The following is a 15142-nucleotide window of genomic DNA, read 5'->3' as shown; positions in this document are numbered from 1 at the left end:
ACACAAGCTAACGCAGACCCCTAGTCCAGGAGCCCTCGGTCCTTCACAATTGCCCCGCTGCTCGCTGACCGCAGAGGGGTCAAAACTTCGAACAACTTCGGACAACAGGCACCTTCACCTGTACACAGGACCAGGGAGTCAGAAAGTTTGTTCCGAGTTGAGGACACGATACCATGGACTTCAAAGGATTCTGGCCTGGAAATTGCCTGGATGGACTAGTAAGACTGCCTTTTGCTGCTATTTCGATGTGGTTCTCTAGAAATTATGAGGGTTGAGGGTGGGAGATGAATACAAGCTGAAATCATGGGGTGTACACCTTCCCACAGTGACATTATTAACAGCGTGGCTAAGAGTGGCATCCAGTTTTTTAAAAAGCCCAAAGCAGTTCTGCCAGGAAGTCCGGGGGCCAGTGAGAGGGGTGCTATCCCCGAGCTGGACCGAAGCTCCACCTGCTATGACTCTTGGGGGGCCTTGTCCCAGGGACAGAGGCCGACAGAGGTGCAGCCAGGTCCCAGGTGGGCCCAAACCTTGGCTGAAGGTCACTGTCAGCTCACAAGAGATCCCACTGCAGGCAACAAGGAAGATCTGGAAGGACGGATCCCAGAAACCAAAACCTCCCCATCCCAGCTGAACACATCACAAAGCCACATGGCTAAGGACATTCCATTCAAGACACAGAGCTCCCTCGAGTCACAGGGGGAATCCTTTTGTGGGGAAGAGAGTGCCACCCAGGGGCCCTCCCTCTGGGAAAAGAAGCCCAAACGCCCCAGGTCCAGGCAGCAGGACCTCTGTTGCCAAACCGCCCTTCCCGCTCAGGGGTCTGAAGACAAAGTGGACTTCCCCGAGCCCCTGGTGAAGGCCCACCAGCACGCTTACACCTACCTGCACTCCTGCCTCTCCAAATACGAAGCCATCCTGAGCCTCACCCACCAGGCCACCCAGACCCGGGAGCTGCTGCGGCCCATGGTCAGCTTCCTGCTGCTGTGCTTCGAGGAGGCCAACCAGCTCTTGGGGGAGATCTCCCGGGATGGAGAGGCGCTCCTCCGGGAAGTCGGGGAGGATCTGGCCTGGCCGTTGAGGAAAGGGGAGCCCCAGGAGCAGCCGGATCTCCTGCAGCAGCTGCTGCAATACACAGTGAGCCGGCTGCAGGTGCTGGGGGGCGCGGTGGCCTCGCTCACCGGTGGCTGCCTGGAGGGCTCTGGCAGCCACTTCCAAACCACGGCCAGCCACTTGGGAAACCAGCTGAGCGTGAAGAGGGGTACGGATGAGCGCCTCCTAAGGACTCTGGGGCAGCTGGAGAGCTTGGCGAGCGGCCACAGTGACCCTGGGGGGCAGGGCCTACCCTTGTGCTCTGAGGACAGTGGCATCGGTGCGGACAGTGAGTCTGTGCACCAGGTGGACAGGCTGGGCATGCAAGCCAGCTGGGACTTCACGCCGGAGCCTGCAGAGTGGAGGCCAGGGATTCCCCCCACAGCGGAGGCCGGGCTGGTGGGACTTACCTGGCAGCAAAGCCCGTTCTGGAGGGGTTCAGACCGACCCCAGGACTGCCCGCTCTCAGGCCCTCCTGGGGCCAAGGTGCAGCCAGCAGCACAGCGGGGAGCAGGGAGCCGAGGCCCCTCCAGCTCAGGCCCAGAAAGTGCTCCCTGCAGGCCTGGAGGGCTGGGCAAAGGCGACTCATGTGACTCCTTAGGGGCCGGGGTCTCCGTGGAAGCACATCTTCCTAAAGGCTCCGGGTTGGTGAGCACTCCCTCCCTCGGAGCAGGAGAAGACAGCAGCACAGAGGAGAGGGAGGGCAGCCTCCATCCGCGGCCGCGGTCTTCCCCTGCTGGCCCCGAGAGCCTGTTTCAGCTACACCCCAGGAGGCTGCGGAGCCCCCAAGTGCGGGAAATGATTCTGAAGATGAAGGAAGCCATCAGTGACAGGATCAAGTTTGTCCCTGTGCCCTCTGGGCACCTGGATTGGGCTGAGGAGGAGGAGAGGACAGTGGTCCCACCAAGACCGAGCTCGGTCCGTGGCAGCAGGAGGGGCCCCCTGAGGCAGAGGAGGTCCCAGTCAGAGGCGTGTCTGAAGAGCCACGCGGAGGAGCTCACCCTCCAGGAGCTGCGGAGGGTCCAGGGAGACCTGAGCCAGCGGCTGGAGGCCTTCTACGCCCTGGGCACCCGGGGGCGGGGGCAGAGCAGGGGGCAGGCTCTGCTGCCCAGGCCAGCATCTCCGAGGCCCGACCACCACGGCAGGGGCGCGCCCAGCAGCACCATCAGCAAGCTGAAGGCCTCTCTGACCCAGGGCTTCAGCATTTTGCCAAGTCAGGACAAGAGCATTCCGCAGAAACGCAGTCCCCGCCCGGAGGGTGAACGGCCCTGGCAGGGGACAGGCGAGCGGCTTCCAGATGCCGTCCCACCCGGGGAGAGGGCCGGGGAGGCTGCCAGGGCCCAGGACTGGGCCGGCAGGGGCCATCCCCCCAGAACCTCCGTCAAGAAACTCATTGAAACCTTCAGTCCCACCGAGAGTCTGCAGACACTGGGCGAGTCCAAAGACTCTGGGCCGGGCCCCTGCCTCAGGAGGTGGGGGGTCCCCATCATGCCCCCCAGATTTCCCATTTACAGGGGGCTTGCCCCTTTGTATCCAAAGCCCCAAATTTCTCCAGCAGCGGGCCCAGGCTGGAGGCCCTTCGCTCCCGTCTTCCCCCCTCTGCCGGCTGCGCCCACGAGGGAGGACCTTCCCTGTGAAGCAGACGATCCAGAACACCTCCCCCCACCGCCCCTGGAAATCCTGATGGACAAATCCTTCATTTCTCTGGAGCCCCCCGAAAGCAGCAAGCTGGCGGGGAGCTCCCCTGAAGGGACCCACGTGCCAGGGCCGGGAGAGGCTGGCTCTGCCCGGAGAACATGGGCTCCCCCAAAGCTAGGAGCCTCCATCAGGCCCTCAGACCTGTTGCCCGGCAGGCACGCGGCCACCCCCACGGGGCCCTGCAGCACAGGGCCCGGGGGCGGCAGGAGCGGCTGCAACGCTGGGAAGCTGGCCGGGGACCTCAACCCCCCGCCAGCCATCAGCCGAAACCCAGAGGCGGAGGACGGTGGGGCTCAGGGTCAGGCACGCGTGGACAGGGCCGTGAGCCTCTCCAAGCACCCGCCCCGGAGGGCAGTTCCCTGGCACCGCTCCAGCCATACATCGGGGCAGAACAGGATCTCGGAGCCCCGCCTGCCCAGACCAACTCGGGGGCCGCATTCTTCCGAGGCCCCAAGGCAGAGCCAGGAGAGCAGCTCCCCGCTGGGCAGGAAGGCCTCTCTTACCAGGGCACCCGGGGCGCCCAGAGCAGACAGGAGGCACCCAAACCTGTCCTCCTCTCACAGACCTGCTCAGCCCAGTGTCCCCGCTGTGCACGGGTCCCCCAGCCCCACCATTAGCCCTCCAGCAAGCCCCAGGGCACTGAGCCCCCCAACAGTGACGCCACCCCAGCACAAGCTGCCCAGCCCTCCCCCTGAGAGCCCACTTGCTCAGCACAAGATCTCCAGCCCCCCTGCCCAGCGCACAGAAGCAAGGTCTCCGGCCTCTGGCCCCTCCCCACCCCCTCCAGAGTCCCCCCCTCAGGGGCACAAGGAAACAAGAGGCTTTGAAGACGGTGAGGCGGCCACAGCCAAAGCATCTGGGAACACATGTCCCGTGTGCTGCCCAGCCACCCCCTCTCTGTTGGAAGCTAAATCGTCATTCGCAGCAGCCCACCCACTCACCCCAGCGCTGCCACCTGCAGCTGGGGGCCCTCGCGAGACCCCCACAGGATGCTGTAGGAGCAGCTCAGGGCCACGACTGAGGGGGGGCTCGCAGCGGGGAATGACTCTGTGTGCCCTCAACCCTCAGCCCTTCGTCAGAAGGACAGCTTCTGACCGCCAGCCGGGTGTCCGCCTTCGCCTGCCTGCCCCGGGCGCCACCAGCAATGCCTGTGAATCCCAGCGCGGCCAGAGCAGGTAAGGAGAGAGGCCCTCCGTTACCGGAATAGACCCGATGGGCCCTTGGGATTGTCTGGGTCCTTAGCTTTCGAACTGTGCTCCAAGAGAAGAGGCAATTAGAGAAAAGGGTCTAGGAATGCCCAGTCCCCCCCTCCTCACAGGCCCCCAAAAACTGTGAGCAGCTGTGCTTTCATTTGTCACTCCTTTCGGGCTCCTGAGATTTGCTCTGAAAAGAGGTTCTGCTGCGTTACAAATACAGTCGAAAGCAATCGCGTTGGCCCAGCCACACAGCCCGATATTGCCGAGGTGGGGAAACGGAGATGGCCTGCTTTGCCCCCGGCGGAGTCCCCGTCACCCCGTCCAGATCCAGCAGCCCGCGTTCTGTCATCTCTGCTTCCCTGCAATAGACCGGCATCAGGTGGGAGTTTGTCGAAGGCTTTGGTCCCAGAACCCCTTTAAACTCTTAAAAATCACTGAGAACCCAAAAGAGCCTTTGAGTATGCCCGTGGGATCCATCGCTGTCCACTGTATTATAAGTTAAAATTAGGAAATGTTTGAAATATTATTAGTCTTTGAAACCATGACCCCATTGTATGCGAACGTGAATAACATATCCTTGTGAAAGTTAACTGTATTTCCACAACAAAAAACTCAGGGAGGAGTGGTCCTGCCTCACATCCCTGCCTGCCAGTCTCTTTCGCGGGTGGCCTCACGAAGAGACAGCTGACTCCCAGATGTCCCAGCGGCCAGTCTGCTGTGATGTCGCACATCAGTTAGACAGGAAACCCACTCTGCATTCATGGGAGAATGAGCGAAAGGGCACATGACAGCTTGGGATCATTATTAAAATGGTTTTGACTTCACAGACCCCTCACCCAAAGCGTCTCAGGGACCCCTGGGGACACGTCTTGAGGAGGGCTGGTCCTGGAGGTGTGGAACAGAAACGTGTAGCGTCCCCGTCCCCCAAGGACCTGCCCTCCCTTCTCCCCGAGTCCAGCCCCCGTCCCCCTCCCCCTCCCTTCTCCCTTCAGAAGTCTGGAGGGTAGGAAGGAGACTCCCCATCAGCGCCCTTGGCAGACAGATCTGAGTGTGCTTTCTCGTGAGGGCAACTGACTCGCCTGCCATGGGCCCACACGTGCAGACAGGCCTGGGCACACGGCTGCCGCGGGCCCGGTGCCACCGTCTGGCCTGCCTGAGCGCTGGACGGACTGGTGTGCTCAAGTGGCTGTTTTACAGAATAGATGGAGAAGTGTGTCTTTTCCAGAACCGTGGCATGGGGGGAGGGGGGAGCGGGGGGGGGGGCATAAATCTGAGGCCTATTAGAGAGGAAGTGCCATCAGTGTGTCTTGATATCAGCTCAGACAAAGCTCCGCCAGCGCCCGCCCCGCTATCTCGCACTGCCCGCGGTTGTGTAAATCAGCAGCCCGTTTCTGCCCAAGTGATACAGCCTGCAGACTTCACAGTCTGTCCAGGCATAAACGGTAATTTTTCTACAGCGTACTCGGCAGTCAATTTTAAATAAAGATATTATCTCGGGAAAGTTGTGCATTATTATAGTTACATAAACTTCCCCGGCCCCTTGAAAGAAAATGAAGTATTGATTATTTTTTGCAAGAATCTTAATATAGCATTGCTCTTTTCTTAAATCCAAAATGAGCTTCCTGCAGCACCGTGCCTTTCATCGGAGAACCGCTCTAAATGTTAATGCATTATCCTTCGCACCAGCCACTCACTCGGTTATTAGATTTCTAAAACTGGGCCCTTCAGGAGAAGAGCTGGAAAGAACAGGCACAATGAAATGCATTAATTAAAAGCACCAACATTTTAAAACACCAGGAGCAATAGCAAAGCAGCAGAAAATTGTTCAAGGAGAAAACAGTGCCCTTCGCGGAGGCTTTTCCTCGGAAAAGGGCAGCCAAAAAAGGTTGTTTTATGTCCGGCATCTCCGTGCTTGGAGGTATTTGGGGTGGGGGGAGTACTTGTAGCTTGACAGAGAGAGGAGAATTCATCAACAGGCACCTTCCCAAGGTCACGTGGAAGGTCACATAATGACTCGCACCCATCCCCCTGTCTCCTGGTGAGACCACACCTCTGAGCCATTCCCAGCTGTGAAACTGCGCATGCCATGGATGGGCAGGGAACCGCTCATTCCCCACGCCCACCCCCACCTCCCCGCCTCCGTCCCCCACTCAGCCCTGTAACGTTGGTGTCTGGGAGCAGGGGTGTGCCAGCTGTGAGAACGCCAAGCATTCTCAGGCATTTTGTCCTGCCCTCCTGCAGACGGGAAGCCATACCAGGAAACTGACCGTGCGCCAAGCCGGAAAGCCAGTTCAGAGAGCCACACCCCGCCAGAACCCGCTCAGAGCGGCCGGTTCCTCCGGCAGGGACTTGCAGGGACACAGCCGCACCCGTGGGACCTGGAGCTGGCCTGCAGCTGGTGTTGACCCCTTCAGGTCACCTGTGCTAGGCACAAGCCCTTTTACAGAAAAAATGATATTTATATATAGCCGGTCTCGGGGCTCAGGGATTGGGAACATCCTTGGAGGCGTGCCCAGGAAGCTCAGTGACGGAGCTGCAACTGTTCTTATGTGGGAATCCATGGTGGAGGGCCGCTCTCAAGGACTCTGCATGCGGGGGCACTTGAGCATTTGGGAAGGGTCCAGACTTTCTCCCCTAGATGTGCGCTTTTAGTCTTTAGGACTGGACCCCCCAGGCAGAGTCTCTCTGTAGAAAACACACATTCACATTCACACACACACCATTTCCTGGCTCAGGCTACCTGTCTCCACAGCAGCTCTGGAAGCAGGTAGAACCACAGTCACATGGCAACCAAGAAAATCGATCTCCTAGCCTGAGCTTCATGCAGATGTGGAACCTGGCTGAGGCTGGGCAAGAGTTCTAGGACCACATCATGTGTCAGACCTCGGGAGTCGGCCTCCACTGGCACTGTGTGCCACAGCCTCTCCGCTGGGCACGCCCCTCCCGTTCCTGCCAGCGGCTCCCGGGAGCAGGGAGAAGAAGTAAGGTGTGAGCTGTGGCCCCACGGGATGGGGCCAGATCCCAACACGGATGAGACTGGCTCTAGGTACCATGGTGGGTCCCTCAGAGCCTGAAAATCATATGTGTGTACCAGTCTGATACCCACCCCACCGCACAACCCCCATTCCTGCCACCGTAATCTTGGTGGGATCCAAACTCAAACTTGTCCTCCACTGGACACCCCACAGGAGCCCAGCCACACGGAGGTGAGCCCACGGCATGCTAGAGCTCACGGAGCAGTCAGGAGCGCACTGACCCAGGCAGAGAGAAGGGCCTCTGGTCTGTGCACACGGGGAGCCGGGTCTTATCCTGCCCGAAGGTGACCGATGGAGAGGCTCTGACCTCAGTGCTCACCTGCAGTAGACAGGGTGGTCCCAAGGGCCCTTTCCAGGTGTGACTTCCTCTTCTTGCTACAAAGCAGCACAAAGTGACAGCTGGCCGTTTATTGAGCACTTATCAGGAGCTAGTTAACACGCTAAGAGCTTTCCAGGCTTCATCCAATGTTGATACCTTTGAGTGCCCTATGAGATGGGTACTACTATTATCTTCCTTTTACACAGAAGAGAACCAGAGAGGTTAATTAACATGCTGCAGGTCACACAGCTAGTGAGTGGAAGAGCCACGACTTGAACCCAGACAGCCAGACTCCAACCTCCATGCAGTAATCCTGAGGCTAGCCTGCCTGCACACAGCCAGCGTGGCTCTCTGAGCTGGTCCCCCTTCCGGCCCACGCTGGCTCCACTGTAACCACCCTCCATTCTGCACTCCCAACGCACCCTGGGCGTCCCTCCCCATTCAGAGGCCCTCTCACTCTATCACTTAGCGGCCAGAGGTCTGTTCTAGCCACATGCCAGCCCCAGGCCAAGCAGCTTCCCTTGCGCTCCATTCAGGAAGAGGGTGGCAGAGAGTAAAGCAGGGGGGGAGGGAGAGGGCTGTATTGTTGGTGGTGTTTTTAAGTCAGCTAGCTGAGCCTAGCCCTTTATGAAATAAGTGCTTTAAAAACAAAAACAAAATAAAGGCCGGCTCCCAGAGCTCCGGAGGGAGTGGCTTTGTTCAGAGCAGCAGGATCCTGGGCATGAGAGGAAGAGCAGGACTCAGCCTGTCAGTCGAAACTCCAGGAGCTTGGCTTCCAGCGTGCCCGGCCACCGCGGGCGCCTCGAGGACGGCACCTGCCAGCAAACCTGATACAGAAAGGCAGAGGCCTGGGACAGACAGGGAGGCACAGAGGGAGAACGGGGAGCAGGGTGGGGCCAGAGCAGCAGCAGAGGGCTGTTTGATCGGCGCCTGTCCTTTCTCTCGGCAGCGGCAGTGAGGAGAGCCCCAAGAAGGACACCGAGCTGTGGAGCGGCCCCTGCGCCCCAGAGCTGAAGGGCGGCAGGGCTGCGTCTCCCCCAGAGCTCTGTGTGCTGGGCCACGGGCTGCACCGGGAGGCCAGCGCCGGCCGCACCCAGGACAAGCCCCAGCGGAAGGAAGTGGCCTGACAGGCTGGCCAACGGAACATCAATGAACCCAGTCACCCAGTCACCCCGAAGGCGAAGAGTGACAGCCGAGTGTCAGGCTGCCCCTCGACGGTGGGCCAACCAGCTCCTCCTGCGGTGTCCCGGGAAGGCCTGGGAGTGCCCCGGCCCACAGGTCTGCTAAGTCATGAACAAGCACTGTTTTCAGTCCCAGCTCCTGGGTCCTCTCGGGATCCAAAAGTCAACTGTAACACTCACAATCCTTCCAGCACCGGCTTTCACTTAGGGAGGGATGTCTTTGTGTTCAATGGGCCAGGTGTTCTCCCTGAGCCAGCTCTCTGAAACCGTCCTGTCCTCACCACAATAAGTGAAGCGGATAGCATGTTCCCGGTGTTGCAGGTCAGAAAACCAAAGCACCCCTCACCCAGAGGCTTGCCTGAGGTCACACAGCCAAAGCAGGAACGGGTGTGGGGGCCTAGCATCTATTGCCTCCCATTACATTGCATTGCTCATGAGCATCCCATCACTCGCCGTGCAAATGGTTGGAAAGCTCTGTGTTTTAAGCTCAGCATTCACGTCCCCGATATGAGCGTTGTTTAGAAAGCTGGTTGCTCCAGAGATGAGAAGACTGAGGTGGAATTAAAGTACACAGTCTCCCCCCCAACCCACCCCCGCCCTTTCTCTTCTCCTCCTTCCCCAGCTCAGCACCAAAGCCCTAAATGCAAAGCTTCCAGCCCATTCGGGCAGCCATGTCGCCTCTTGGGCTGTGAGTCTCAAGTGCTCCGCCCTCCGCGTCCGCATGCCTCTCAGAGTGGGCACGACCACACCGTCCAAACAAGGCAGCCTATTCTCCAAGCCCCGTGGGCCTGGGGCTTGGGGAGGGGGGTGTAGGTAAGGTCTCACGTGCACGTGCCGTCTCCCACCCGGGTCTTCTTGGCCACCTTTACCCGGGTCACCTGCAGAACTTCTGCTGGAGTTGAAATCGAAGTGAAGAGTGGTCATTTGGGCCAAAAACCTGCTTCTGGCCAACAAGCTAGATATTTGCTGCGGATCTTGGAATTTTTCCATCGGAGGCTGTGGAGTGCTTTCTATTTAGGAAAGAATTTGCAGTAATTGGGTGATTCAATGCCGGCTCAGTGGGTTGTCACAAGACAAGAATTCTCACCCACGGAGTACAGCTGAGAGGCAACCCTCCAGTTCTGCTGCAAAGCTGACTTTTAAGCTTGGGGAAATTATAGACTTCAAGTCCTTTTTTTTTTTAAAGAGAGAGAGAGAAACATTGATGTGAGAGCCTACCATCTATTGGCTGCCTCCCTACTCACCCTCTCACCCTCTACCAGGGATCGAGCCCACAACCCGGGCATGTGTCCTGACTGGGAATCGAACTCACAACCTTCCGATGCATAGGACGACACCCAACCAACTGAGCCACACCAGCCAGGGCTCAAGTCCTTTCTTGTTGAAACAGATCATGACTCAAGAACATGTTCAACTGGGTCCTGGGGACTAAGCTATGACCTCAGGGTAGGCCATGAGTCCGAGTAAATGAATCTCACCCTGACTTGTCCAGTTATTAAAATAGGGGTGACAGGGATCAACTCTTCAAAGGCACCCAGGAACAGTGATTAAACTACCAAGAGGGGCCACAACCGACCCCCTGTTGGGAATGTCTGGGCCGCCCCGCCCAGCTCACGCAGCTCATGCTTTCTTGGTAGCAGCCCTAATCCTCAGGGCAGAGCTCGGGCAGCAGGGCGGGTCCTGGGGCCCAGCCAAACCCCTGAGCATGTGGGTGGACCCTGGGAACTGCCTGGGCTACGGGAAATGGGAGGAAGTCCAGCTGCCAGGCAGGGCCGGGCTGAGGTAAGCGTGTGAGAACATCAGGTTTAGGAAACTTGCTTGATAGAAAGGTGGGCAGTCTACCTGCAGTGCCAGGCCTGCAGCGGGGTAACGAGGCAGGGGTGGGGGCTGGGTAGGCTGGGCACGTAGGAAGCCGGCCGTGTGGAGTGACCCAGCTCCCAGGCCAGAGGACTGGACAGAAAGTGGAGCCCGCCCTGTGCCAGGGTTTAGGGGCAGGACTCCCCGAGGTCTGAATAAACAGAGCAGAACCCCAGCTGCAGGGAGACTGGACAGGGACATGGCTGAGGAAACGGGGATACAGCGTGCGGGCAAGAAAAAGTCTAGTGACTAGCACCAGGATAGAAGCGGGAGCCAGGCCCACAGAAAGGAGGAGTCTGTGTGTCCAGCCCCCCTCCCCCCCCCCCAAGGACCTTGTCTTAGAGGTTTGGGGCTGGCCTGAGGGTGTCGGTGGGGCCTGAGCACCTGGCTGCCGCGATGGGAGCTACGGGTGGGCAGCCGGGAGCCGGGCAGCATGTTATACCATGGAGGGGTCAGCGTCAGAGAGAACGCCCTGGGAGAGTCTGGAATGACCCATTCTGGCCTCCGTCCTTGTGCCCGGTGGGAGGCTCTCTGAGATGAAGGGCTGCCCCTCCCCCGAGCCAGGCTGGTGAGCAGCAGCCAACTCCCACGCTTCGCGAGCTGCGGGCAGCATTCCTGCCATCAGCCGTAGAGCAGTGCGTGCCTCCTCACCCCCTGCAATTACTGAGCACCCACTTGTGCCAGGACAGTGCTGGGCGCTGCCACGTGTCCCCCTGTGTGATGTAACGAGAGGTCCCAGGAGCCTCCAGGCTCAGGCAGCGGGGACAACGAGCTCATGTAGACGTCATGTTGCACAAGGACCCTCAGGCTTCAAGAATCCCCAGTCAGCTTCCCTGGGGCCTATGAGGAGGGGGTGCCAAGGCCCAGGGGCTGCGAGGCAGTAAAGGTCAAAGGGGAAGCAGGGCCAAGCTGGCACAGGAGCAGATGGGTCAAAAGATGTGCTTTTTTGGCCACCATCCCAACTACCAGAGTTAGCCCAAGGTATTTGCGAATTAGACTCTGGACAAAAGAAATGAAGTCCACCGCAGCGGACCGCTTGTGTGGGTGGCATCAGCTCGGTTTTGAGCCTCCTGGAGACCAGGCCTCCCTTTGGTCAAGCCCATGCCTTGGCTTCTGCCTTGGAGAGCACAGCTGGCAGCCGGGAGGACAAGCCGGGTCCCACAGCTTCCCAAGTGGGTCACTCCTAACCGCCCCCCAAGAACCTCGGCCTTGCTGGGCCCAGTCCACTCCCTGTGCTCAAGGGATGCGGGAGGGCAGGTTTTTGGTTTTGTTTCGTCTTTTTAAATTAATTAAGCCATGGACCCAACCCTTTGGGGACTCAAGAGTCTGCACCTTTTCTTCACAGGGTTGGAAACCAAGAAGGAATGTTGTTTATAAAGACAAAAGGGAGCCCAGCACAGGAGAGTCATTGAAGGGGTGCATAATACACCCCTATTCTTATTTGGACCAGCTCCTTTCGGGGGTGTACGACCCCCCTCCTCCTCCGCCCCCGAGGCGGGAGAGGGAGGCCCTCAGCCAGCTCTCCATCAACACGTCAGTCGCACAGCAGACAGTTCAGCCCCAGGGGAAGCACAATTTCCCGGTTCCGTCAGAAGGACTCCTGAAGGAAGCAAGCAAATAGAATATTCTGGCGGGGCAGTGACAGCTTTTTGCAAGTATGAATACAATCTTGAAAATGAACTGCAACTTCCCTCCACAGAGTGGGTCTGAGCGGTTGTTTGCTGTAAGCAGCATCTATTTTCCTTCCTCACATCCTACACCCAGTTCAGAACCTAAAATAATCCACGTGGCTAGAGTTTAGAGCAGGCGGATCAGACTTTTCCTTCATTATGAAGAGCGTATGTTTGGCAAGATGTGCCTCATAAAGCCTACACCGTGAATGAAGGGATTTTGAGAAATACATTCTTTTTTTTTTTTTTTAAATAAACCAGTGTTTTGCGTGTATCAGGGGAGCCGGTGCAGTGAATGGTAAATGTCAACACGTTTGTCAATTGATCATCTGGTGGACGGCCTACACGCGGCCAGCACCCACCCCATCTCCCAAGGCGAGCTTTTCAAAGACAGCCTATTAGTCAGTAGCCCCACGTCAAAGGTTCTGTTGAACTGCCATAAAGTCAGTGTTCTGAGCCTGTTCTGGCCCATGTTACACTGTGCTGTGCTTGACTCCCCAGGCCTACCTGCATCTTAGGTCAGAGCATCTCAGGTAACTAGGGCTTCTGGCCTCACACACAACCAACCCATGAGTGGTGGCTCAGCTCAAACCCACCCTGGCTCCCAGGCCAATCTATATTCCCCACCACTGGCCTTCCATTAGCCTCATTCTTTCATATATATATATATATATATATATATATATATATGCACACACACACATACATATACATATATATGTCAGAGAGGAAGGGAGAAAGAGAGGAACATCAATGATGAGAGAGAATCAATAATCAGCTGCCTTCTGCACGCCCCACACTGGGCATTGAGCCCAAACATGCGCCCTGACCAGGAATCGAACACTGACCTCCTGGTTCATAGGTCAACACTCAACCCCTGAGCCACATCGGCCAGCCCCATTAGCCTCAGTCTTGCTGGCACTGACTTCGCCAGACCCCCGGCCTATCGCCCAGAGCCCAGGGTGCCTGGGATGAGATTTAAACCTGAAATAATGAAGGAAAACAGGACCAGGCAAAGCATTATTGTTTGCTTTCCAGCTGTTTCCAGTTGTTTTAAACACCTTCACCGTGGGGGTAGGTACAGAGCACAGGGGACGGGAAGCTTGGGGTTTGAAAATGTACTTGGAAGACAGGCCAGGAACGCAGGGAGTCAGGACGATGACCTTAGCTTAACTAACCTCTGCCTTCGAAAGCCCTGCCGGACTCTGTCCCTGAGCCCCTACCCTTCTAAAAAGGCCTGAAATGTCCTGCTAGGTTCTAGGATCTTGACAAGCAGGAAATTCAATCTCCTGACCAAACCCAAAAAGCTTGCTCAGACTCCAGCAAACAAAACCAAGGACATGATGTAAAAATAAGCAAACGCTTAAAATCAGCCTCGAGAGCATCTTTGATGGCTCCCAGTCCAGCAGGCCTTTAACCCGGTTCAGAGGGAACCAACCAAGGGGTGCAGGCCATGAAGCCCCCCAGGGGCCACAATTAGGTGAGAAGTGCTCACATTGGGGCTAAATGACCCAAAGTCACACTTAAGCTGCCTGTTAAAACCCAAACCCCAGGATGGCTGTGTGGCGCACCCTCACCCCAGGGCAGTGATGGTGAACCTCTGACACGCGGGTCAGTGCCATTTCTGATGACACGCGGCCGCTGAGGTGGCCGCATGCCGAGGATGAAACATTTATGTTATTTAAACTATAAATACCGCGAAATAATGTTTTTTTTCTTCAAAGGGACACACTACCCAAGTTATGCTCAGTTTTTTGGCGAAGTTTGAAACACCAAGCTCAAAAGGTTGCTCATCACTGCCCCAGGGCATTTGGGGGAGGGAAGGTGCGGCCTAGTTACACCTGGCAATGTGGGCAAGATGGGAAAGTGGCCTCCTTCGCCGGGGCACCCACAGGGTTTACAAACACAGAGGTGAGTCTAGTGGGGGCTTCCGGCCTGCTGTGGGACTGTCTCCCCAGAAGAGGCCCAGATCAGTGGCACTCCGCCCTGCGTCAGGTGGGGCCTCAGTGCTGACCCTGTGACCTGCCCCCGAGTGTTGCTGTGGGCCTGGGCTCCTTGACTGGGACTGGGACCATATTGCCTGTGTGTCTGAGGTGATGCCCTGAGCCCTAATTCTTCCTGGTCACACCACTGTCAACCTGCCACCGGCCCTCGTCAAGGCAGAGCCACGCCTCCTGTGTCCAGAGGCCAAGCCCCGGACGGCCCCCTCTCACCTCCGGGACGCCATTTCTCTGGCCGCTCCATCAGTGGGCAGCACCTTCCCTGCTTCCTCTCGTCCTGGCCCATCCTGATCCAACACACCCTCCAGCTTCGCGATCCAGCCCAACCGGGGGAACCTGCGCGATTCCAGAGCCTCCACGTGGCCCCTGCCTACCGCGTGGAGCCGGATGCTCCGCCAGGTGCTTTCACTGATGCGTTTCAAGTGCAAAAGCATCATCTACTTCAGAAGGGGCCAGAAGGTCCCTTCCAGGGAAGGCACTTAGGAATGCACATGTCACACTCTCCTTGCCTCTCCATGAGCTGGACAGATGTCATGAGCAGGCTCCCATAGGACCCGCCGACGCTGCACAGAGCGTGTGCAAGGCAGAAGCACAGCGTCCCCGCCCCCAGAGCTGTTTGTTACACTCACCTCCCATCAGGCCACTGCACACAGACTGGAATGGAATGACCAGCTCAGGGTCCGGGACTGGGGTGGGGGTTGTCCAGCTGTTCAAAGACTGAGGGGCTACACCCCAAAATGGCCTGCACCGCGTGGGCCTGTGCTGCACTTTTTCTCCCTCATTCTCTGTCTCGGTATTATCCACAGCCCGTTTTGCTGTGCTCATGTTTTGTTCTGTCTGCCACAAACCTAGTTACTGAAAAATTCTCTGAGGTTAAAGGAGTGGACGATAAGAAAACCTTAGAAAAATAAGTCGTTCTTTTATTTCTACTTCAAAATATACTATGTACATCTGGAACGCTATGGGAAGCAGACCGGGCGATGATGCCACCATACACATAAAATAAGATACAAAACCATGATCGCCCGTTTCAGATCCGTCTCTCATCCAGCGGACAGCGGACAGGGACGGGTGCTGTGGGTGCCATCCCTCCGTCC

General features: G+C 57.5%; 1 protein-coding gene across 1 annotated transcript; it reads left to right on the top strand.

Moving 5' to 3' along the window:
- Positions 1–303: 303 nt before the first annotated feature.
- On the top strand, positions 304–8464 carry PCARE (photoreceptor cilium actin regulator; the record flags this gene model as incomplete). The annotated part of the gene is made up of 2 exons (XM_079792909.1): positions 304–3962; positions 8287–8464. The coding sequence occupies 2 exons, from the start codon at positions 304–306 to the stop codon at positions 8462–8464; spliced, it is 3837 nt and encodes a 1278-aa protein (XP_079649035.1).
- Between the last annotated feature and the right edge of the window lie 6678 nt (positions 8465–15142).

The sequence above is a fragment of the Cnephaeus nilssonii genome (genome assembly GCF_951640355.1).
Source record: "Cnephaeus nilssonii genome assembly, chromosome: 15".
In the NCBI taxonomy this organism is placed as follows: Eukaryota; Metazoa; Chordata; class Mammalia; order Chiroptera; family Vespertilionidae; genus Cnephaeus; species Cnephaeus nilssonii.
The sequence above is the reverse complement of the archived record's forward strand: the minus strand, read 5'-3'. Positions and strand labels throughout refer to the sequence as shown.